At 41.4% G+C, this 26,125-nt stretch overlaps 1 protein-coding gene across 1 annotated transcript in view; it reads right to left on the bottom strand.

The window, feature by feature from the left end:
- The window catches only part of c10h1orf210 (chromosome 10 C1orf210 homolog), a 62,909-nt gene extending 41,957 nt beyond the window's left edge, over positions 1-20,952 (bottom strand). The window contains exon 1 of the mRNA XM_051932971.1: positions 20,682-20,952. Within this exon, the coding sequence (XP_051788931.1) occupies positions 20,682-20,952 (271 nt within the window). The remainder of the gene's footprint in view (positions 1-20,681) is intronic.
- Positions 20,953-26,125: the final 5,173 nt, after the last annotated feature.

Here is a 26,125-nt window from a genome sequence, read left to right on the forward strand (position 1 = left end):
TCTATATATATAAAATCCCTGTGTGCGTCCAGGTGTATGTGTGTGGGTGTCTTCTGGTGAAGTGTGCATGCGCGGGGCACGGTACGATGCGTGATATTACTGTCAAAGAAAGTTAGAGGCGTTTTACGGAAATACAACCCAGTATTACTGCGAGAGGAAATTAAAGGTACACAATACAGTGACGCATATTACAGCCACATACAAGCCAGTATTACTGTCAGAGGAGATTAAAGGCATATTACCGACGCGCACGCCTGTATTACCGCCAGAGAAAATTAAAGGTATATTATGGACATACAAGCCAGCGGACGTACAAGACGGTATCCTTCAATAAGGGCGCGCACAAAAAGGCGAGCCTCAAAAGGGCGACCTCAATTGGGCGCAGCGAATAAAGGCGCGCGTAAATAAAGATCTGCACCTTTGTTGCTCTTCACATATTCCAGAGCCATTTGAACTAAATTATCTACGAACACCTTTATTCGCCGCGCTCAATTGAGGTCGCCCTTTTGAAGCTCGCCTTTTTGTGCGCGCCCTTATTAAATAGAGCCATACAAGATAGATAGATAGATAGATAGATAGATAGATAGATAGATAGATAGATAGATAGATAGATAGATAGATAGATAGATAGATAGATAGATAGATACTTTATTAATCCCAATGGGAAATTCACAATACAAGACAGTATTACTGTCACAGAAAATTAAAGACACACAATACACGGCGGCAGCCCACGAAGAACGGTCAGCTCAGCAAGTAAACATCAACAAAAGAAAGGCTGAAAGAAAGAAAAATACGACCAACAAAAAGAATGAGGTCAAAGTCCCTTGCCATTTAATATAGACTGTTCCTACTAATGTTTATGCACTACTGTTCTAGTGCCGGTATTGTAACGGGCTAAATGACTAGTATACTATAACACGATTGCCTTATCTGTCTCACATCACCTTGCTATTTCAACTCATCTCATCATTATTTGTTCGAAACTACCCCTGCCCATTTTTTGGAACTTTATGCAGTCATCCATTTCCTAATAAACGTGTACCATCAAAAAACAATGCAGTTGATGAAGTAAAACATGAAATACCTTCTTTTTATTCTATTTGTATTTGAAAACAAGTCAAAATAAATTTACAAATCACTCCTTTTTGTTTTTTTAGCATTCTCCACTCTGTCTCAACTTTTTATTTTTATTTTGGAATCGGGGTCGTACATACCAAAAGGCACTTGTTATCATTTTGTCAGGTGGATGGCCACCGAAGGTCAAGTTCCACAGCAGCTATATTTTACCTGAAGACCTTATTATAGTCTGAACATACATTTCCTCCGGGATGGAAAATGTTTTGTTTGTACTATATCTTAAAAATGACAGCAAAGTTAGGGCTGCCAACCATCCTCATTTTCCCAGACATGTCCTCATTTTTAAGGCGCCATGGACTGTCCTGGAGGAATTTATAAAATTTTGAAAACGAGTTTTTGGCTCCTAAAATCTCTATATCTTTTTAATTGGTAAAAATTGAAAGCCGTACACCAATCAGCATTTGCGGAAGGAGTGCGCAGACTTTTTTTTTTTTCCCTCAGAATCTTCACTTGCATTCCGGTAGTAAACAGCGCAGATATTGATGAGAATAGTCGACATCTGTCCAACGTGGCTTTTTCACTTCATCTTTTGAGTTTTATCTTCTTGGTGAGTAGACAGTTCATTATAAATGATGTTCCTTTCTTTAATTATTTGTAATCCTAATGCACCGTAACTACATCAATTTATTCAACATCGAAATTACAATTTCACGTTTTCTATGTGAGATCTTACTTTCGATTCTCCTTTTAGGAGCTTGGTTAAACAAGGAATGTTGTACATCCAGCTACAGTCTGTCGTATTTAAGTGTGAGTAAGTACTGCTTTGTGATATTTTAATGGAAAATCTCGTCATTACCACTCATTTGTCCAAAATAGATTTATAATCGTACAGTAAATGAATGAGTCTATTAAGCTATTATATTACTATAACTATTAAAGTTTCAATTAATTAAAAAAAAATCACAAATTTATTCTGTCATATAAATGCAATATCTTTTTAGTTATCAGTTGATCAAGTATGATCAAGTAATAAGTCACTTCTTCAATAATATTTTCATAATTCTTTACATAAATTCAGGAATACCCATTATGCTGAAAAGAAAATGCAAGCTCACAGACTACCTGAAAAGCAAATATCCTTGTTTAATCAGATTTATCATACTGGCAGATTATATCAGATTTACTGAGAAAAATAGTTTCAGTGGGAAAATATAAAATAATGTAGATAAATGCAAATAAACTAAATTGAAAAGAGAAAACTTATTTTTATTTTACTAGTATTGAATTAGTTAAGCTATCCAAATAAGAATGGAAGGAATGAAGTCTGTAAATTTAAGAGGCTTAACATATTCAAAATATTTAATGGCTAATTAGTTTGCCAGTGACTGTGATTGTGGCCATCATATTATAATTATAGTGATAAACTGTTACTAAAGGTTTATATAATTTTAAAAAACCGTAAGACAATATAACGTTGTACTGTATTATGACATCATAGGGAAAGGCGTCTTTAAAAGTCCTCATATTTCGATCCAAATGTCCTCATTTCCTAGAGAGAGTTAGCAGCCCTAAGCAAAGTAAACTATGAAGCAAAAAAACTGTTCAGTCTGAAAGCCTTTTAACTACACCTGTGTGCAAATACCGTGATTTTATTATTCAGTTAAAGCCATAAATCCATTTATTTTCTAACTCACTTAACCAGTTCAGCGCTGCAGGGCGCCTGTGCCAATCTTGGCAGGACTTGAATTGGGTGCTGGACGGCAACAGGGCACACTCAGGCTCGCACGGACGGTGTCCATTTTAGGACATCCTCCCCTCCAACAAAACGCCCAAATTCCTCTTGGAAAACTCAATCCACCCTCCTACCTCTTTAAAAGCGACATCCTCTTTCCTGCCTCCGACCTCAGCCAAATCCTCTACCCTCTCACTTCTACTTCAGTCTCAGTCAATAAAAACGAAAAAGAGCAAGCTGCCGGACGCTTCGGAAGGCGGGGTGGCAGACGTCAATCATTTTCGCAATCAACGCAGTTAAACCGCCCAGTGTTGTACTATAAGCCAATCATTAGGAAGGAGACGCACGTCTGTCAAGCTTTATTTCAGGCATTACTTTGCCTTTCTAGTTGACATGGCCGGGAACAAATTTTAGACAGCCAATCACATTCATTTCTTTTTTTTTCTTTTTTTTCCCTTTGCAATTCCTGCACGCTGCCTCTTTATTACGTCTTATGGAGTTTTGCTTATATAATGTCATTTGTAGTCTGCATTTTTATAATCTCCTTACTGCAAATCATAATCATATTTTAAGGAGAAAAGCGAGGATGATTACTTCCTTAAAGTTTAAACTTTAGAGCATCGTTTATTTTCCTTTTTCCCATCCTTTAAAACTACAGTATTACATTTACGAATTTAAGGACGGTGAGGCATTTTTGTACCGTATTAATCATTATAAAAACGTTTCCTTTTTTCACTAAAGAAAACGCAACAAAGTTTTAAAACACAGCTAAGCAAAAATATAACGTAAGCAGATTTGTAAAATGTAGCGTCTGAGTTAACACGATCATTATGCGCACCGTTTACAATGCACATGTAGTACAAATATTTGAAATATATGTTTATTACAAACGATTACTTTCCTTTTAGGTTCTTCCGGTACTTTCTTGCCTCAGTGCAAAACGAGATTCATTCACCTACAACCTTCACTTATGGCGTGTCCATTTATTTTCTAAAACCACTTAAAACAGAGCAGGGTTGTGGAGAAGCTGCAGCCTACCTAACAAGAGTTGGGCGCAAGGCAGGCAGGGGCAGACTGGCCATTAGGGCATTTGGGCAATGCCCGCTGGGCTGCGGACTCTGGTCTGGTTATGGGCCGGCTGTTTCATGAAGTAAATTTTATGTACTGGTTACTGTTTGACATTAAAATTAATTTTCTAAACTACTAAACATTATCTGTCAGGTACTTCGATTTATATATCCATCCATCCATTATCCAACCCACTATATCCTAACACAGGGTCATGGGGGTCTGCTGGAGCCAATCCCAGCCAACACAGGGCGTAAGGCAGGAACAAATCCTGGGCAGGGCGCCAGCCCACCGCAGGACAGCGACTTATATAGTCCTATATATAATATACCGTATTACGTCATCAAGTTGTTTTAGTTGTCACTACACAACGTTGCAGCAAAAAATTTGGTCAAAACTGCCTTTTGCCGATTTCTGTTTCTATACCGCTACATTTCGGTTAGCATATACATTATTGCAATTTATATTATCTCATATCTAGTATTTAAATTCTTCTGTACTAATAATTGGGCAGCACGGTGGCACAGTGGGTAGCACTGCTGCCTCGCAGTTGGGAGACCTGGGGACCTGGGATCGCTTCCGGGGTCCTCCCTGCGTGGAGTTTGCATGTTCTCCCCGTGGCTGCGTGGGTTTCCTCCCACAGTCCAAAGACATGCAGGTTAGGTGGATTGGCAATTCTAAATTGTTCCTAGTGTGTGCTTGGTGTGTGGGTGTGTTTGTGTGTGTCCTGCGGTGGGTTGGCGCCCTGCCCGGGATTGGCTCCTGCCTTGTGCCCTGTGTTGGCTGGGATTGGCTCCAGCAGACCCCCGTGACCCTGTGTTCGGATTCAGCGGGTTGGAAAATGGATGGATGGATGTACTAATAATTAGTTTACATTGTGTGTTATGCATTTTATTGTTTGCTGGTCGTTGGCGTGAACGATAATTAGTGGTTTTCAAAACTTTTCAGCTGCGATTATTAGTATGATGAAATAAAGTTATAAAGCACTGAATAGGAATTTTTCATATCAGGACGGAACATTTATAGTTTATCGTTAAGTTAATGGAACATTTCAATCACGTGAGGTTTTCATTATAACCTCGGTTATCATTTATTCCATTGTAAATGAGCTGCTACTAGCCTACTAGGGTACCGGCACTTGGACATGACATTGACATTTGACATTTACTCTAATAACGTGTAAGCCGTGTTACTAAATTTTTATTTTCATTAAATTTTATTTCTAAGCATGTTGTCAAATTTTAAGTTGTGTCTAAACAACAGTGTACAGATTAATTTTGCCAACAGTTTAGACAGAGTTCAAATCATGGGCTCATAGCAAGTAGCAAGCCGCGTACTCATCCACACATTTTAAGAAAATTACAATGAATAATGGGCCGAGTGGGGTGACCTCATCACATCACTCGTTGAAGGATCCCCGGTTCGGTTTTGAGACCATAATTTTCCATTTCTTTTCCTTGCTTGCTTTCTTTCTTTGCTGTTTCACCGTTTTCTGGGGAGTATATTATAGAGTGAGGGCGGCACGGTGGCGCAATGGTAGCGCTGCTGCCTCGCAGTTAGGAGACCTGGGTTCGCTTCCCGGGTCCTCCCTGCGTGGAGTTTGCATGTTCTCCCCGTGTCTGCGTGGGTTTCCTCCGGGCGCTCCGGTTTCCTCCCACAGTCCAAAGACATGCAGGTTAGGTGGACTGGCGATTCTAAATTGGCCCTAGTATGTGCTTGGTGTGTTTGTGTGTGTCCTGCGGTGGGTTGCCCGGGATTGGTTCCTGCCTTGTGCCCTGTGTTGGCTGGGATTGGCTCCAGCAGACCCCCGTGACCCTGTGTTCGGATTCAGCGGGTTGGAAAATGGATGGATATTATAGAGTGTTTAAGGGGGTGGCATATTAATTAGGGTTTGTGTAGTTATTATAGATTTGACAAGGATTTAAAGCGTGTTTATTGTTTTGTTTGATTTATAATATATTCTTTTTTGATTGTTTAAAGAATTGTTGGGGTGATTATTTCCTTTGTATAAATTCATAAAAGACAACTCCAGATGAGGATATCAAATTGGGGCTAAGGTTCGGTTGGGTTCCGTACTTAATAGAATGAATTTTCCTAAGAGTAGGAGATTTTTGTGTGTGCTGGGCTCCTCATTCAACTTAAGAGGAACGCACTACACCTTGATAGTAAGAGAGATAAAGAAAACAGCTTTGCGTCTTTCTACTTTTTAAATGCGCCGAGCTGTAAACAATGTGAAGACGAGACCGCTCTCAGCTGTGAGGGGTCGTAAGAACAAAGTGGACACTGGGAGGCACGGAATGTCGGGCTTTTCCTCCTGGTCAGCAGCTCCACAGTTTTGTACAGCGTCCTCTCTTCTCACACTGTTTCTCACACTTCAAGTGCCCCGTCGGCTCCTGGGCGCTATCAAAGCGGGACTCTCTTGGTAAATTGCGGTGCACGGCTACTTACTGTCCCTTAAGATGAATTTGGGTCACTAAAACCCCACAACACTCAAGGTTGCTTTTGTGATTAATTCTTTTAAGAAAATGGAGGGTTTACATCTAAAAAGATGTACCGACCTCTTCATGTTAAGTATTAGACTTGGGAATTGTTTGGCAGCGTCCAAATTTCTCAGAATAATTTTTCGCTTAAATCACAGGCACATAGTGTAAGGTTGTCAAGCAGGTAGTTTGCCCAAAATCACTGCAGTAGTACTCAATGTATCTTTACTTCTTAAATGTTAATGTTTGATTATTTAATAATTTATATGCTTCTTATATATTCATCAAATTCTTTTATCAAAATGTTTTACTACTTAATAATTAATATTTATATAATTTCTATTTATTGTAAATACTCTTTATTTGTTCAAAAATAACATTGGTAATTAGCAAACTTATTTTATAAATGCTACATTTTAGTTTTTTTCCCTTGCACTCAGTGAGCGAAGCCACTGGGTAATCAGCTAGTATATAGGCCTATATATATATATATATATATATATATATATATATATATATGGTTGAAATAGTTTATTGTCAAATAATGCAAAGAGTACGCGACACGTGTTTCACCCTAATTCTTGGCTCATCAGGCGTACACACTCACTGCACTCCCTTACAGGAACCGAACCTCGGACGTCAGCGCTAGAGGCGAAGCCCCTAACATTGCGCCACAGCGTGTGGTTCGTTTATTTGACAGCATGTAGATCGGGGTAATTACATTCACGGCATTCATAGTCTGAATCACAATCTGATTGTATGGGTGGTTACCTACTTTGTGTATGCCTGATGAGCCCAGAATTAGGGCGAAACACGTGTCTCGTACTCTTTGCATTATTTGACAGTAAACTATTTCAACCATTCTATGATCTGCTTCTCACAACTGAGGGCACCGTGGCAGATGTTAGTAGACTTGCTGGCCAACCACAAGCGTTACCTGGTAGGTAACCACCCATACAATCAGATTGTGATTCAGACTACGAATGCCATGAATATATATATATATATATATATATATATATATATATATATATATATATATATATATATATATATATTCCCTGCAATCCAGTTCACAATGGAAAAAGAAATCAATCGACACATCAACTTCCTGGACATTTACATCAAAAGAAATAGTGACGCCACCCTGACCACAAGTGTTTACCGCAAACAATGCTACGCAGACAAGATTCTACATTTCGCGAGCAACCACCCGGTATCTCATAAACGGAGCTGCGTGAAAACCCTATTTAAACGAGTCCACACGCATTGTACTACCAAGGAAACAAAAATTAATGAGAGACGCTATCTGTTCCAACTTTTCACCTCGAACGGATACTCAAAAACATTCATTAATCGGAGTCTACACAGCAGACGCCAAAGGAATCAGCATACAATCGACTTAAATCAGAACCCCCACCCCACCTGGCATTCACTCCCGTATCACCATAATGTGTCAGAAGGCACGGCACGCACCCTGACCAAGTGGGGCATCAGAATAGCACATAAACCCACAAACAATCTGCGCATGGTCCTGTTTAATGCTAAAAACAAGAAATCGACAGCCGAAACAAGAAATGCAGTTTATAGTATTCCATGCAATTCTTGCTCAGCCGTATACATAGGACAAACGTCAAAAAGAATCTCAACACGTGTACAGGAACATTGCAACGCCGTCAGAAGAAAGGACGCACTATCTTTGATATATGCACATACTAAATCGACAGGACACACATTCAACTGGGACAACGTAAAAGTAAAATTTAAGGCCAGTACAAAAAGTGCCAGAGAGTTGGCCGAGTCTTGGCTATCAGATGAAAACGCCATCAACAGACACTTGGACATAAATCCAGCATATGCCAACTTAAGAAGGACATGTACACAATAATTAAACTATACAACCCCCCCCACCCCCCCCCCCTTGATCACACTGACTTAGTCACCTCCACCCACCCCCCCATCCCCCCCCCCCCCCCCACTGAATGTGTTGCTATATATTGCCTTTGATTCTTGTAAGTCTAAGCATTATCCTCTGATGAAGACCCCTGATAGAGGTTGAAAGCTCAGGAATAAAACTATTTTATGATACGTGATTCGTTTTTTCTCCCTTCGTGGATCTCCAACTGCAAATATATATATATATATATATATATATATATATATATATATATATATATATATATATATATATATACAGTGGATCCTCGAGATACGATCACCTCTGTATACGAGAAATTCAAAATACGAGGAAAGTATGAGCGAAAATTTCTGATCTAAATGCGAGCATTGGCTCGCGTAACGAGCCATGAGCCAGGCTGTGGGTATAGCTCTCAGCTTAGCGAGGGGGCGTGGTAGCAGTTGCGAGCCGCGATCTGCGGTGTCTGCGTTTCTCACTTAAGTGCACAGGTGGGAAACTGCCCACATCCATGATTGTTCCTGTGGCTGATGGGCTGCAGCGGTTAAGGGGGAGAAGAAGTAAAAGAAAAGAGAGAGAGAGAGAGAGAGCGCGCGAAGGCAGGCAGGCAGGAGAGCAGGCTCGCGTGTAGCTGAACAGTGAGCTGAACAGGCGAGCCAAACAGCTGAAGCAGGACGGTGTAGAGAAGGTCAGCTGCATTAAGAGTGTCTCGCCTGTTGCAGAGCCCGCAGGTGAGACGCTAACAGAGAAGAAGCACCGGGGATTGTCGTCTGTTTTTTAAAGACTGCATCCTTTTGACGTTTTAACCTCGTGTTAAAGGATTGTTATTCTTGTGTATTTTAAACCTCCACTTCACAACTGTTTTAAGGATTATTTATTTAAAGATTTATTGAATGCTCTACTGCACTTTGGACACCTGTTTTGATTCTTTTAATAATCAGTTATATTATTTACCAGTGTTATTTATTAAAGGTAGACTACAGTATATATAATTTATCAGTGTTATTTGTTAGGAAAATTGATTTTTATGTTAATATATTTGGGGTGCGGAACGGATTAACTGGATTTCCATTATTTTCAATGGGGAAGTTTGTTCTAGATACGAGAAATTCGCTATACAAGCTCAGTGCTGGAACGAATTAAACTCGTATCTAGAGGTTCCACTGTATATATAGCTGTACTTTTCACATAGATTATTTCTTAACCACAATATCATGTATTTAATTTTGGCACTCATGATATTCCATAACAGTGAATCTAAATGGCAACCTTTCAGTTTACAGTTGTGGCTAATGAAGAGCCGTTTTGCCTGTTAGCAGAGATGAACTGGCTCACCCTGCCTGAATCCATCATCTTGACTGAAATGGCGACCTTGTTGTTTTCAGTCTTACACCCTCGGCCACTGGGTGGTTGGGAAGACAAGTGTAATGAAATTCAACAGGTTGTCACAGGTGGGGCTGAGAAGACAGCCCTGTGTAAGACCTTGTTTTGATTATGAAAGATGTTAGCACAGTGGATCCCAGTAGTTATTTTGAAATACATTCTGCAACAAGAACACTTGTTAAAGACAGATTTCTCATTAATGCTAGAATGTTTTTCTTCATGCAAATACACAATGAGTTAGGGACCAAGTAGTGTAGAGACCCTCAAATTTGCACTTGATGTTATTTTGGATGATATTCGTGAATAGGATAGACGACCAGGGTGTTGCTAGCTTTAGCACTTATTGGGGGCTTGTTCCCCTTGTCTTTTAATGCTGTTACTTCAATATAGGTGTTAGATGTAAAATCTGTGGGTGATGGAGTTGTCCTCTGTGGTGTTTTTGTGCAGTGGAAAAAATGGGTTTTCATGCAATCGCTCATGCATGTCAGAACATAGAACAACAGGAAGAAGGACTGGGCTCTTAATGAGTGGATGTCCATTGGATGGGTTGGATGAGGGGGACTCTCAAAGAGCAGGGGCTGGATGCCTGAAATTAGGGGTCAAAGCCCCCTCCAACATTATCTGGCCATTGAGCATAACAACGTCCCTGATGGATGAGCTTGTTGAGCTGAATGGCATGATTGTTGTAATACTCTAATGCTCTAATGTAGATTGTAATAAATTGTAATGAAATCATGAAAGGATTGGGAAGTAGGGACTGAAGCCAAAACCAGATGGTATGCAAGGTTTTACCTTAGTGACAGCTATTATAGCCACTGCCATTTCCAGGTAAGAGGGGCGTCATTAGCATCCTTAAGACCTTCATCAGTGCATGTAGGGCCTCGGGAACATTCATGGAGAATGTGGTCCATTGTTTGGGTGGGCTCACCACAGGGGGCATGTAGCAAACCTTCTAGTGGTGCCCCTACTAATCTGCCCTACTAGACAGAGACCAATTGCTAGATTACACAGTCCACTGCACTCATCCAGGGGTGATAAAAAGATAATCCCTCGGCCCCTGACGATGTCCAAGTTTGGAGTAGTTACCTTCAATGCTATTATAGTGATCATGAAGAAAGGTGAAATTACTCCCTTACGTCATGGAGGGAGGCCATACTAGAAACTTAAATAATCGTTTTCCCACTGCAAGAACCTTTGTCAGGAAGCAGGAACTTCTTAAAAACTTAGGAGTTTTGTGGCATTCCCACCATAGTTCCTCATAGGTGGTTCCTGGCAATTTTTTGGTGCCTACTCCGGGCTTTGTACTTTTTGTTCAGCCAGGAACTATCATGAATTGTGATGATTGGTGCCATCTTATAAATCTGTTTGTAGTCTGGAATTTTCAGAGATATCAGTAAAAGTGGCAGAGCATCACTCTTTATAGCTGCCTCCCTGGTGTGCCATGCCATATGTGGAAGAAAAATGAGACTCATATAGTCATTCAGGGGTGATCTAATTAATGTAGGATAATATAGGGGTAATATAGTTATTGCGCATAAAATGTTTTGTTATACTTTCCACATTAAAATATACAGTAGCATCTATCTTAGAAGTTGTATAAAAGGGTTAATAAATGTCAGAAACCTGTTCAAGCATATCAGATAAAGGTCAGGTGAACAACAAAGAACCAGAAGGTTCTAGGGGATGGTTCATGACGTTGACTGACTATCATGTACCCAGTAAGACTTGACAGATTTCACGTACACAGGAACTCAAGAACTATTGGAAAGTATTGTAAGGCTCAAGAATGTAGTAGAAATGAGACTTTTATTTTGGAGTATGTAGGCTTGTTAATGCTCTCTGCTAAAACACCTCATGTCTTTTAGCCAATCAGAGTGAATGTAGGCTATGGAACCAATCAGAATAAGCATTAATTCAACACTATTATGTAAATGCAGTTATCTATAAATATATCTCTCTGTTTTTACTTTGTGACCATTCCATTAGTGTATCCTTCTTCATGATGAGAAATAAAAGAAGAAATGGACAAGCGTCCTCCTGCCTGATTCTTCAGGTTGTTTATTAATAGATACTAGGGGGCTTCGCCCCCTGCTTGCTTCGCTTGCCAAACACCCCTGGCCTGCACTACGTGCCAGCCACTTCGTGTCTCTGCTGCTCACATATGTGGATTTCACTTTCACCAAACAACAAATCTTTTAATTCTAGCGGATACGCCTTTTCATTGGGAAGAAACTCTACTTTTCCCTGATGGCAACACGAATTAGACGATCTACAAGTCTCCGACTTAAAGTTTGAATCCAACAAAATATTCAATCTCTTTTCACTGTTCCGTTATTTCACCAAGTAATAATTTCGTTTTGTTTGCGCTAATGCGACCTTTACTATCATTTTTTTGAGACTTTCAAATTTTAGTACTTTCATTATCTCTAACCCGCTCTGCATGTATATCGCTTCAATGTTTTTTAATTCTTTACGACGTTCTACTTTGTCATCTACTCTTTGTCTTTTATTTCCGACCCCAGGCGTGTTTAAATCTCTTGGCACAAAGTCTCATCTTGCGGGACATGAAAGTATCTTTCTGAAAAAGTCTTGTCTCGTCCCAGGATTTTTTTATTATAATAGAGTGATATATTTCAAGTAATGATTTCTTCCACACATACACCTCATTGATGCAATAATCTCCCCCATGAAGTTGCCAGAAATGGGGCCAGTATATGGCATCTGGAACACTATGTTGCTAATGGTCTCCTCAGCTTCCCCACACAGATGGCATTTGCTGTTGACTGATCTGCCTATGACATTCTTTAGGTGGTGCCGGGTGTTTAAGGCCTGATCTTGAGCAGCTGTGATGATGTTTTCGGTTTCCCCCTTGAGACCTGCATCTCAAAGTCATGCGTGTGTCATGTCCTTGTCAATGTACAGCCTGTCCAAGTTGTTGGAGAACTGGCCATGCAGTGGTTTCTCCTTGTAGAGCTGCATCATCACCTCCATGATCTTAGACTTAAGCATTTGCTTGGTTTCCTCACTACTAGCGCTCGTGGTCTCAGGTAAGCCATACGTTTTTTTTATCTTTATTTCATGGCCTCTATTCATGATGGTCTTGCCCGAGTGCAGAGCCTGGTGGTGTTTAAGCAGCAGTTGCAGTAGCTGCCTACCGATCCACTCAAGGCACTCACACAGACCGACAATCGCAGCCTCTTCCACTGTCTCGATCTGCGAAAGTCATCGGCCTCCTTGGCGTCGTGAGATGTAGAGACACCCGTGTTATAATATGTTTGTTGTAATATTAAGTTTAATGTCACTGTCTCTGTGCATACTATTATGGATTCATTCATACAGGCAGACCAAGTATGGTACGCAGGGGCTCAGCATTTAGAATTGGCGAGCCAAGCACAGGACTAGATAGCCAAAGACAACTGGAGGATTGTATAGTCAGCCTAAAGACAGAATTGTATATTTATGTCCTCTGTCAGCACAAAATCTTCTTTCCTTGTTGGGAGAAAGAGAACTGCATGTAGGCATTGTGCTATTCCTGTATTTTTTGAAGGTGGGGTTTGAGTCCTTTCCTGTCCTTGCTTGGAGACCAGAAAGAGAGCCTGCACGTGGAGCAACCAGTATATAAGGATAGACCTACTGCCAATACACTTTGAAGCTGTCGGACGGAAGATTATCCTTTCAGCGTGGCGACGAAAGATGGCAGACTGCGTAGATCAAGACTCCCACCTTGATAGAGTCTGTCATAAGCTTCCCGTCTGTAATACCGTGTAAAATCCTCAGTAAAGAAAGCTAAAGTATATCTTTTTCTCTTAAGCGATTTTTGTACCGCCATAATCACTATGGGAGGGATATCGCCTTTTATATCATATTTCTATATTTTTCGGTTACTTAACATGCCGCAATTTCAAAAGAACACATTTCCGGAGAGCTAATGCCTCCTAAGGAAACAACTCGACATCTACTTTTAGATAAAGAAGGCTGTGCATTGTGAGGAGTTTTGTGGTCTTTCGGCCTTTGTTCTGTGGCTCCAAAGAGGACCACAAGATGACGTCAAAGTGGTCAAGGATGACCAGTACAGGCAGACTGTTGATGGCTGATGTCTTATTTTGTGAGTTAAGCTCTGTCTTGAGGGAAGTCACACTTAATGGTAGTCCTCGTTGGTGATCTTGGAGTTCACCAACTTGAGCTTGATGTCATGACTCTCGTCAATGCCAAGGTACTTGTACGCCTCGCCTGGTTCTAGGTTCTTAGTGGCCACCTTGTCGTTCATCACTATATCAGGAGCTTCTACAAGTTTGCCTCTGAGAATGGCCATATTATTATTATTATTATTTTTATTACTATTATTTATTTATCTAGAAGACGCCTTCAACCAAGGCGATTTACAAAGCAGTAAGTAGGGGGATCCCTTGAACTTCCGAACACACCTAACTTGGCACCACATTACTCTTCTTTGCACATCACATATGTTGCTCAAGGTTACAGTTCCAGTTGCATTATGGGAACATAGTACACAAAGTGGACAGGGACCACAAATGGCCTAAGGTCTACATCGTTCAAGAACTCATTGTTTCCTGAAAACAAATTTCCTGCATTGGGAAAGCGCCTGTTGAGAGTTTTGTGCTTTTTAGTTCAGAACTTTAGTCCATACTAACATGAAACAGATTTGAAAAGTGATTTTTAAAATTTATTTTGGCCTTCCGTGCATGCTGAAAAGGCGTAGCTGTGTGGATGGGGAAAAACTGAGCTTTTCAAAGTGCTGACATATGGTTGTCATATGATTAGGCACTGACTTTAGTTCCTTCTGATAAGTCCCTTTGTGATTTCATGTTTGCTTTGGGGATTGTTCTTACCTAACGTCTTGGCTGGTGGGTACAACACTATGAAACACTGAAATATTTCACTGTATTTATTTTGGCCGAACTCCCAGTGTGTATTTTCCAAAGCTTTGGCAGCTGTATACACGTCTCTAACCTTTAAAAGCAGTTGTACTTCATCATCTATCCAGAGAAAGACGTCGGGTTAGTTTTTTCATCGCTCTTTCTATATATTTTGCTTTTCTCTGTGGACAATCATCGGTCTCGGCTGACAAACCACTCTTGCCCAATAGGGAAAGTTTTACAGATTTTTTGATGGGTGGGTGATAAACATTTAGAGACTGATTTTGGAAATATTAGTGTGGAAGGAAAACGTTTGAAATGAAAATGTCATTTTCCACTTTATCCATGCTAATGTGCAGGGATTTTCAGAGAGGGCCGGCTACATTTGCTGAAGCCTCTACCCCTTGTGGCACGGGATGCCTGGAAGTACCGGGAGGGGGACAATACCTCCCCTGGACCACCAGAGGGCCACCACCCTGGTCTACATTGGGGCCACGGAGTCAGAGCTTGGAAGCTCATCCCTGTTGGGGCCCATGGCCACCGCCAGGGGTGCCCGGACAATTGTGGAGCCCTGGACAGCAGCACTTCCGCCACATCAGGAAGTGCTGCCGTAAGATTGTCAGACAGCACCTGGAGCACAACCTGGTGAGAGATAAAAGAGGCTGCCTCACTCCATTCGAAGAGCCTGAGTCGGGTGGAAGAGGACAGAGCTTGCGAGGAGTGGAGTGGAGTGGAGGCAATAGAACATTCGTACAGCATCGGCTCCACCAGGCAGCCTATTACTGTCTGTCAGATAAACGGGTGAACTGGCGATACCTTGCAAGGTTATTATAGTTTTGCCTATTTATATTAGTTTTTATTTCTATATTTTTTCTGACCTTACTTGGAAATTCAGTTTAGTTTTAGTTTTCCTTCATTGTGTATTTTTAGTTTTAGCTTAGTTTTTATTTCACAAAGATATTTCTATTTTAATTTTATATCGTAATATAGTAATTATTACATGGAGCTCCTACGGAATTTAGTTTTGTGTCACAATCAGACAGAACTGTACACTTAACAGATTTGCATATGAGTTCAATGTTAGTAGAAGCTTACTACACTACATGGTTTACTATCTGTTTTTGTTTTTGTCTGATAAAAACAAGCATAATCAAAACTAGACACTGAATATGAACAATTTTACATAATGTTATAATTTTTAAAATATTTTTCAAATCACTCCTGCCACTCTTCTCCACCCTGTCCACCCTGCCTGCACTCTCTTCTTCACTTCTCTGTTGCTTTGCTTTGGACTGTTGAACCCAAGTATTTAAATTCATCGACCTTCACCATCTCTTCTCCTTCCACCACCTTGTACTCCATCTTTCTCCTACTGATTCTCATTCCCCTTCTCTCCAGTGTGTACTGCCACTTCTCCAGGTTCATCTTAACCTCCAGTCTGCTCTCACTGCAGATCCCAAAGTTATCCACGACCATCATAGTCTATGGAGATTCCTGTCTGACTGCAGGTGTGAACCTGTCCACATGGCCATCTTAACAGCATCATAGACCCCTCAGGCAAAGTAGTGCGCTGAGGCCAGTGTTCTGATAGCAAAGCATAGGCATCAGAAACATTGTGGGCTCCTTTGCTCCTGCCAATTGTTCCCAAACGTTAAGACAGCCCTACCTGTCCATCACCATTGCAAAAAGAAAAGGGCTGCGAGCCGATCCTTGACGTAATCGCACTTTCACCCTTGAACCAGGCTGTCATTCCTAACAAATAGGCAACAAACAACATATACTCCGTGATGCTTCTGTTTATTTATTGTGCTCCTTTTGTTTATTTATTATCACACTGGGGGTCCACCCCCTGCTCGCTTCGCTTGCCAACCCCCCTGGCCTGCGCTATGCACCAACCACTTCACGTCTCTGCCGCTCGCGTTGTGAAGAGCCCTCACTCTTCGCGGTCGACGCGGTCGCTCCTCTGAAACCCACTCTTAACCGGTGATACAATGAGAAACAAATACAGTGGGGCCTCGGGCTACAACGTCTCGACATACGATGTTTCAAGTTTACAACGCTCACTCAAAAATTGAGACAAGAGCGTTTCGGCTTACGCCGTTAACATTGTACTACAGACTATGTGGGCGAACTAGTTTGGTTGCGCGCAGCAGAAGAATACGCAATAACGCAGCGTATGAGTGAGGGAGTTGGCAAACTAGTTTGGTTGCGCATGGCACAAGTGTTCTGTTTGAGTTGCTTTGTTTGGTGACTTTTTGGCCCATGTCATGACTCCTAAATGAAAGTCTTCAGATGGCAGTGCTTCGAAGAAGAGGTAAGCCATAACGATGGAAGTGAAATTAGACATTGTGAAGAGATCAGAAGGAATAAAGGTAAGGAATTTTTTAACACTCATTTTTTGTCATTTTTATCTGTTACTACAGTACAATGTACAGTACAGTATATTTATGTCCTTTTCCTTTTTCTGTGGCTTAGTTGTGTTTTTATGTTCTAGATTATGATTTTGCAAATGTGTTAGGATAGGCAAGTGATAGGTAAGGGTGTGTTTCGACTTACATCAAAATTTGGGTTGTAGGAATGGAACTGTGTCGTAACCCGAGGACCCCCTGTACAGTTTTTTTTACCTCCTCTTTGCTCGATCAGCTGCCGGCTTGCTGCATTTCGTGCGGCCCTTCGAACATTTAAAAGCCTGCACAGCGGCTGTCCTACTCTTTGTCTTTTATTTCCGACCCCATGCGTGGTTAAATCTCTTGGCACAAAGTCTCGTTTCGTGGGACGTGAGTTCTTGATATTTTTTAGTTTATAATTTAAAAACGGAATAAGAATCTGAAAATCTAACAACATCACATTAAAGTGATAAATTCTGAAAAGAATGATAACAAACATGTATATGTAGGTTTTAAAATAAGCCCGATTTAAAGAAAGACAAAAAACGTCACATAAAATTGTTGCACAAAATCGTTGCACTTTTAGGCTTTGGATTTTAGATATAGAGAGTAGATTCTACAATACTTTTATTTATATGCTGTCACACACATGCGCATGGGAGACAGCTAAAAGGCTCAAAAGACGATAATTCCTCGCCAGACCAGGGGATAGCAGAGTGCATTAATCTTTGCTCTTTTCCATTGACAGACCAATCACGGGAAATTCCACTTGTGTCAGATGATGTCACGTCCGGTCCCGTCTCCAAAGACGTCACTTCCAGTTCTGGCCATGTCACTTGCGGTTTCTGGATCCCGAGGATGTCACTTTCGGTTCCTACCTGATGACATCATTTCCCGACAGCCATATATATAGCCGCCATGTTTGCTATACCGTTGGTTCTTGTGTTATGAACTGACCTGTACCAACCTGAACCACCTATTTTGCAACTATTTGGCAGTCAGTTTCAAGTGTGCCGGCAGCTGCCCCCAAACCTGTTTCCTGTGTTGGCTGAATCATTTCACAATGTGTAATTATTTATTTGATTTTGCCCAGCAAATTCCTCCATACTCATTTAACTGTTCTGCACTGCAGGTATGCTACAGTGCATCTGGAAAGTATTCGCAGCGCATCACTTTTTCCACATTTTGTTATGTTACAACCTTATTCCAAAATGGATTCAATTCATTTTTTTCCTCATAATTCTACACACAACACCCCATAATGACAACGTGAAAAAAGTTTACTTGAGGTTTTTGCAAATTTATTAAAAATAAAAAATTTGAGAAAGCACATGTACATAAGTATTCACAGCCTTTGCCATGAACCTCCAAATTGAGCTCAGGTGCATCCTGTTTCCCCTGATCATCCTTGAGATGTTTCTGCAGCTTCATTGGAGTCCACCTGTGGTAAATTCAGTTGATTGGACATTATTTGGAAAGGCACACACCTGTCTATATAAGGTCCCACAGTTGACAGTTCATGTCAGAGCACAAACCAAGCATGAAGTCAAAGGAATTGTCTGTAGACCTCCGAGACAGGATTGTCTGAAGGCACAAATCTGGGGAAGGTTACAGAAAAATTTCTGCTGCTTTGAAGGTCCCAATGAGCACAGTGGCCTCCATCATCTGTAAGTGGAAGAAGTTCGAAACCACCAGGACTCTTCTTAGAGCTGGCCAGCCATCTAAACTGAGCGATCGGGGGAGAAGGGCCTTAGTCAGGGAGGTGACCAAGAACCCAATGGTCACTCTGTCAGAGCTCCAGAGGTCTTCTGTGGAGAGAGGAGAACCTTCCAGAAGGACAACCATCTCTGCAGCAATCCACCAATCAGGCCTGTATGGTAGAGTGGCCAGACGGAAGCCACTCCTTAGTAAAAGGCACATGGCAGCCTGCCTGGAGTTTGCCAAAAGGCACCTGAAGGACTCTCAGACCATGAGAAAGAAAATTCTCTGGTCTGATGAGACAAAGATTGAACTCTTTGGTGTGAATGCCAGGCGTCACATTTGGAGGAAACCAGGCACCGCTCATCACCAGGCCAATACCATCCCTACAGTGAAGCATGGTGGTGGCAGCATCATGCTGTGGGGATGGGAGACTAGTCAGGATAAAGGGAAAGATGACTGCAGCAATGTACAGAGACATCCTGGATAAAAACCTGCTCCAGAGCGCTCTTGACCTCAGACTGGGGTGACGGTTCATCTTTCAGCAGGACAACGACCCTAAGCACACAGCCAAGATATCAAAGGAGTGGCTTCAGGACAACTCTGTGAATGTCCTTGAGTGGCCCAGCCAGAGCCCAGACTTGAATCAGATTGAACATCTCTGGAGAGATCTTAAAATGGCTGTGCACCGACGCTTCCCATCCAACCTGATGGAGCTTGAAAGGTGCTGCAAAGAGGAATGGGCGAAACTGGCCAAGGATATGTGTGCCAAGCTTGTGGCATCCTATTCAAAAAGACTTGAGGCTGGAATTGCTGCCAAAGGTGCATCGACAAAGTATTGAGCAAAGGCTGTGAATACTTATGGACATGGGATTTCTCAGTTTTTTTATTTTTAATTAATTTGCAAAAATCTCAAGTAAACTTTTTTCACGTTGTCATTATGGGGTGTTGTGTGTTGAATTCTGAGGAAAAAAATGAATTTAATCCATTTTGGAATAAGGCTGTAAGATAACAAAATGTGGAAAAAGTGATGCGCTGTGAATACTTTCCTGATGCACTGTATTTAGTGGCCCCTGGAACTGAGCAGCCCATGCAGGAAATAACAATTGTAATAATAATAATAATAATAATTAGCTTTTTTTGTAACCTATTAAATAGTGATTGGGGAGCCACGTCAAGCACCACTGATGTCCAGCATCCACTTGGGTGAGGCGAAGGCAGCAATTTTTGCACTCATATGCTCATCATACATTTGCTATTAGGTGGTGAAGGGGTGAGAGAAGATAATTAGCCAATAAGGGAGAGGGGGTGATTAGGGGGCCAGAATGCCCAGGCATTGGTGGGCAATTTAGTTACTATACTCTTTTCAAAGGGGTGCCCAGAGATCTTTTTTTTTGACCACAGAAAGTCCAGACCTCTGTTTTACATCTCATCCAAAGGACAGCACAATTTTTACAGCTCTGTGTCCAAAGTCACTGCATTGGGGTGAGGAAGGTTAAAAAAACCTGGTGGAGGCCAAAGAAGGGTGAGATGCTTTCAAAGATGAAGAAATACAAGCAGGTCAGCACCAAACAGACAACATGGATGGCTTGCTGATCCCAAAGAAATACTCCACTGGTGGCCAAGACACACACACACACACCCACATACACACACACCCACACCTTCATTTCTCCTCAACCTTCTGACCCTAACTGGCCTGCTAAGTAATTCAACATTGTGACTCTCCTCCTTCTCAGGCCATGTATCCCCCCTGCAGGGCCTCGCCGTCTGGCCTGTCACATGATGAAGCAGCTATGTCACATGAGTGTCATCAGAACTTGCTTAGATCTTATTTCAGCAAGTCAGGCAGTGACAAAAGCTAACTACTTCTAACCAGCCCATGGATTCTTCTTCTACTTTTAAAAGTCAAAAGGAAAATCTGCTGGCTAGCAATGAAAACAATGCAGCGGTAAGCCGAATCTGACTGCCACCAAGTGCGGAGTGGAATGGATACCCCCCTCACCTGGCAGATGAGAACGACACTTGGCACAGAGGCGCACAGCTGGTAACGGGACTCACCTGTCGATTTCTGGATTTTCAAGTCCAAATGAAAAAGGCCACGACAAGCTGCCCGCAGTTCCTCTTCTGACAAGTCCTCAGCACGAAATGGAAGCCAGTTGTACAAAGGTGAACTGCAGGCTGGCGCTGCGCCCGGGTTAATGTGTAACTGCTGAGGGAAGTGAATCCCACCAGGAGTGGGGGGGCAGTCAGGCGCCCTCAGGTAACTTGGTAGTTCAAATAGAGGAAGGCCTATTGGGGTGGGGGGATTATGGGGCAAGGGATTCCACATTTTTGGACTCCTTGGGAGGCAGTGGTGTGAAGAAATGACTGTGAGCCCCTGATTCCTGGGCTTGAGTGCATCAGTGACATATCATTCTAAATGGACAAATCGCTAAATATACAGCACTTACTCACCCAGAGAAAGTTGTGTTTTATATAGCGCCTTCCTAGAGTGAACATTGTGTAGGAGCTTTACCGCTGCAGTAGATTTTTATTTTCATATTTCTACAGAGGGATCACTAGAAAGTGAAGTAACTCACTCAGGGTCAATCGGGATATCAGACTAAAACTGTGCCCCGCTTTATTATATAGCACCTTTCATTGTAAAAGACATTCCTATTCAATTGATGAGGATTTTATAATGTGTCCATGTTTCTACAATGGCAGCAATGGTGGGTGAAGTAAATCACTCAGGGGCACACAGAGAGTCAATGCAAGGGACTAAACCTGCACTATATACAGTGGTGTGAAAAACTATTTGCCCCCTTCCTGATTTCTTATTCTTTTGCATGTTTGTCACACAAAATGTTTCTGATCATCAAACACTTTTAACCATTAGTCAAATATAACACAAGTAAACACAAAATGCAGTTTGTAAATGGTGGTTTTTATTATTTAGGGAGAAAAAAAAATCCAAACCTACATGGCCCTGTGTGAAAAAGTAATTTCCCCCTGAACCTAATAACTGGTTGGGCCACCCTTAGCAGCAATAACTGCAATCAAGCGTTTGCGATAACTTGCAATGAGTCTTTTACAGCGCTCTGGAGGAATTTTGGCCCACTCATCTTTGCAAAATTGTTGTAATTCAGCTTTATTTGAGGGTTTTCTAGCATGAACCGCCTTTTTAAGGTCATGCCATGGCATCTCAATTGGATTCAGGTCAGGACTTTGACTAGGCCACTCCAAAGTCTTCATTTTGTTTTTCTTCAGCCATTCAGAGGTGGATTTGCTGGTGTGTTTTGGGTCATTGTCCTGTTGCAGCACCCAAGATCGCTTCAGCTTGAGTTGACGAACAAATGGCCGGACATTCTCCTTCAGGATTTTTTGGTAGACAGTAGAATTCATGGTTCCATCTATCACAGCAAGCCTTCCAGGTCCTGAAGCAGCAAAACAACCCCAGACCATCACACTACCACCACCATATTTTACTGTTGGTATGATGTTCTTTTTCTGAAATGCTGTGTTCCTTTTACGCCAGATGTAACGGGACATTTGCCTTCCAAAAAGTTCAACTTTTGACTCATCAGTCCACAAGGTATTTTCCCAAAAGTCTTGGCAATCATTGAGATGTTTCTTAGCAAAATTGAGACGAGCCCTAATGTTCTTTTTGCTTAACAGTGGTTTGCGTCTTGGAAATCTGCCATGCAGGCTGTTTTTGCCCAGTCTCTTTCTTATGGTGGAGTCGTGAACACTGACCTTAATTGAGGCAAGTGAGGCCTGCAGTTCTTTAGACGTTGTCCTGGGGTCTTTTGTGACCTCTCGGATGAGTTGTCTCTGCGCTCTTGGGGTAATTTTGGTCGGCCGGCCACTCCTGGGAAGGTTCACCACTGTTCCATGTTTTTGCCATTTGTGGATAATGGCTCTCACTGTGGTTCGCTGGAGTCCCAAAGCTTTAGAAATAGCTTTATAACCTTTACCAGACTGATAGATCTCAATTACTTCTGTTCTCATTTGTTCCTGAATTTCTTTGGATCTTGGCATGATGTCTAGCTTTTGAGGTGCTTTTGGTCTACTTCTCTGTGTCAGGCAGCTCCTATTTAAGTGATTTCTTGATTGAAACAGGTGTGGCAGTAATCAGGCCTGGGGGTGGCTACGGAAATTGAACTCAGGTGTGATACACCACAGTTAGGTTATTTTTTAACAAGGGGGCAATTACTTTTTCACACAGGGCCATGTAGGTTTGGATTTTTTTTCTCCCTAAATAATAAAAACCATCATTTAAAAACTGCATTTTGTGTTTACTTGTGTTATATTTGACTAATGGTTAAATGTGTTTGATGATCAGAAACATTTTGTGTGACAAACATGCAAAAGAATAAGAAATCAGGAAGGGGGCAAATAGTTTTTCACACCACTGTAGTGCCTTTCAACAGTCCTGGGTCTCTTATAATTGTACAATGCAAGCAGTGGTGGGGAAAATGATTCACATGGGGTCTCACAAGGAGACAGCTGTGAGGGGCTAAAGCTTTGAGTTTTTTATTATATAGTGCCTTTTATTGTGAATACCTGTACTGTTTCCAAGTATCTTATAATTGTGTAAAGTTTTAATCAATGAGGGGGGGGCAATAGTAGAAACAGTGGAGAGGAGTAAACCTGTAATTTCATGTTTTATATAGTGCCTAGATAGATAGATAGATAGATAGATAGATAGATAGATAGATAGATAGATAGATAGATAGATAGATAGATAGATAGATAGATAGATAGATAGATAGATAGAAAAGGCACTATATAACAGATAGATAGATAGATAGATAGATAGATAGATAGATAGATAGATAGATAGATAGATAGATAGATAGATAGATAGATAGATAGATAGATAGATAGATAGATAGATAGATAGATAGATAGATAGATAGATAGATAGATAGATAGATAGATGTGAAAGGCAGTATATAATTGTTGTTTTCAACAAGTTGGGAGACCTGAGGACCTGGGTTCGCTTCCCAGGTCCTCCCTGCATGGAGTTTGCATGTCCTCCCCGTGTCTGCGTGGGTTTCCTTCGGGTGCTCTGGTTTTCTCCCACAGTCCACAGACATGCAGGTTAGGTAGATTGGCGATTCTAAATTGGCCCTAGTGTGTGCTTGGTGTGTGAGTGTGTTTGTGTGTGTTCTGCGGTGGGTTGGCACCCTGCCCGGGATTGGTTCCTGCCTTGTGCCCTGTGTTGGCTGGGATTGGCTCCCGCAGACCCCCGTGACCCTGTGTTCTGATTCAGCGGGTTGGAGAATGGATGGATGGATGGATTTGCTGTTCACAATGAAAGGCACTATATAAGACAAGGAGTCATTGGTTTAGTCGCCGTTGTGTACTGCCAATATACCTCTGAGAGATTCACTTCTCTTTCTGATATCTTATTGCAAAATATTTTCATCAATACTAAATCAGGTCTTCTACAATGGGGAGCAGTGGTGAGGAAAATCATTCACTTGAGGTCACACAGAGAGTCTATTGTGAGGGCTACACTTATGACCCATTTTATATAGTGTCTTTCATTGCAAGTAATATACCTATGTCATTTACAAGTATCTGTTCATTGTGTATATTTTTCAACAAGGGGAGCAATGATGGGTGAAGTGGCTCACTCAGGGTCACACAGGCAGTCAGTCACTGGTAAGGCCTATATATATATGGAATGGAGAAAATAAGCAGATTTTCATGTATGATATGATAATCTATGTATGGTATGAAAAGAAGTATTAACATCTTTAAGTTTGTTAGTAATACTTAAAAGAAAAATGAATAGAAATTCAAAAATGTCATCATCTAAAATAATAATAATAAGCTTCCTATTTACTATTATCCATCCATCCACATTATCCAACTCACTATATCCTAACTACAGGGTCATGGGGGTCTGCTGGAGCCAATCCCAGCCAACACAGGGCACATGGCAGGAAACAAACCCCAGTCAGGGTGCCAGCCCACCGCAGGACACACACACACACACACCAAGCACACACGAGGGACAATTTAGAATCACTAATCCACCTAACCTGCATGTCTTTGGACTGTGGGAGGAAACCCAGACAGACACGGGGAGAACATGCAAACTCCACGCAGGGAGGACCCGGGAAGCGAACCCTAGTCTCCTTACTGCGAGCAGAAGCACTACCCACTGTGCCACCATGCTGCCCACTATTATTATTGCTATTATTATTTTAGATGATGACATTTTTGAATTTCTATTGATTTTTCTCTTAAGGCAGCGTTTCTCAACCTTTAAGTATTTGCGACCCGAGTTTTCATAACAGTTTTAATTGTGCCCCTCTAACGTTTTTTTGAAACCCTAATAGAATTTATTCCTATATTTTTTGCAGCCGATACACCGCTACAAGTTTAAAATTTCCCTATGAAGAGTGAGAAAAGCCAAGCAAAATGACACCTTTTATTGACTAATTAAAAAGATTACAATAAAGATGTCATTTTGCTTGGCCTTTCTCTACATTCATAACGGCTAACACGGTACAACACCCTAGTACCTATGAATAGTGAAATTATGCCACATATGGCAACATTCGCGCCCCATTTTTTGTTTGCGCCTTGAGAACCGCTGTCTTAAGGATTATTAACAAACTTAAAGAAGTTAATAATTCATGAATATCATACATGAATATCAGCTTATTTTCTCCATTTCTTACGTCAGTAGGTGGGACAGCGCCATATATACTGCCTTTCCAATGGAACCACCATAGCCATTGTAAAGGTTACAATGTAGTAGTTGTGCCAGTCCTATCGTCACATTTCAGTGAATTTCTTGCTGGCATGTCCAGCCCACACACCCCGTGTTGCCACTCCGTTGCCATGATAACCAAGAATGTGTTTAAAGTCCGTAACAGCAAACTCAAGTTGGCCCGCCTGACGCTCTCTTCTTTACTGCTCTATCTGTGCTTCCGCTTCCAAAAACCTTGTGGGGAAAATAAAAGCCCTTGACGGATAAGATTCAGTAAAAATAAAGTGAGCTGCCGAGGGTGAAAGGAGGCTAAACTCTTTGAGTGGGATTAGCACCTTCTTCCTGGGCAGATTTAAAGTGTTCTGATTTAACAAGAGAGGTGGTGTGCAAATGTGCACTGCAATGGACGGGCATCCAGCCAGACCAGCAATGAGAGCTTTGGCAGATAAAGTGACAGCCAGTGACCTTTGTTCTCCTCACTGAGCTGGAATTCACCTTCAAGTATTGACTGGTAGGGATACACTGCTTTGTTTTTTCAGTTTTGTGGTGCCCCCTACAGGCATGTGTGGCACAGTGCGTCAAATTGAGCACAACCCTAACATGGAACTGTCAAGTGCTTTGTTTTTTGACCAACTTTTACAGATTAAAGATTTGGAATTGGTGATACACTACTTCTGGTTCCATCATCTTCTGGTCACCAGCCACTCTTTAAAACATTATTATTCTATCATTTATTCTAAAGCAACTAACAAAAGAGGTCTTGAACTGCTACAATTACAATACAATACAA

Source organism: Erpetoichthys calabaricus, chromosome 10 (assembly GCF_900747795.2).
Source record: "Erpetoichthys calabaricus chromosome 10, fErpCal1.3, whole genome shotgun sequence".
NCBI lineage: Eukaryota > Metazoa > Chordata > Cladistia > Polypteriformes > Polypteridae > Erpetoichthys > Erpetoichthys calabaricus.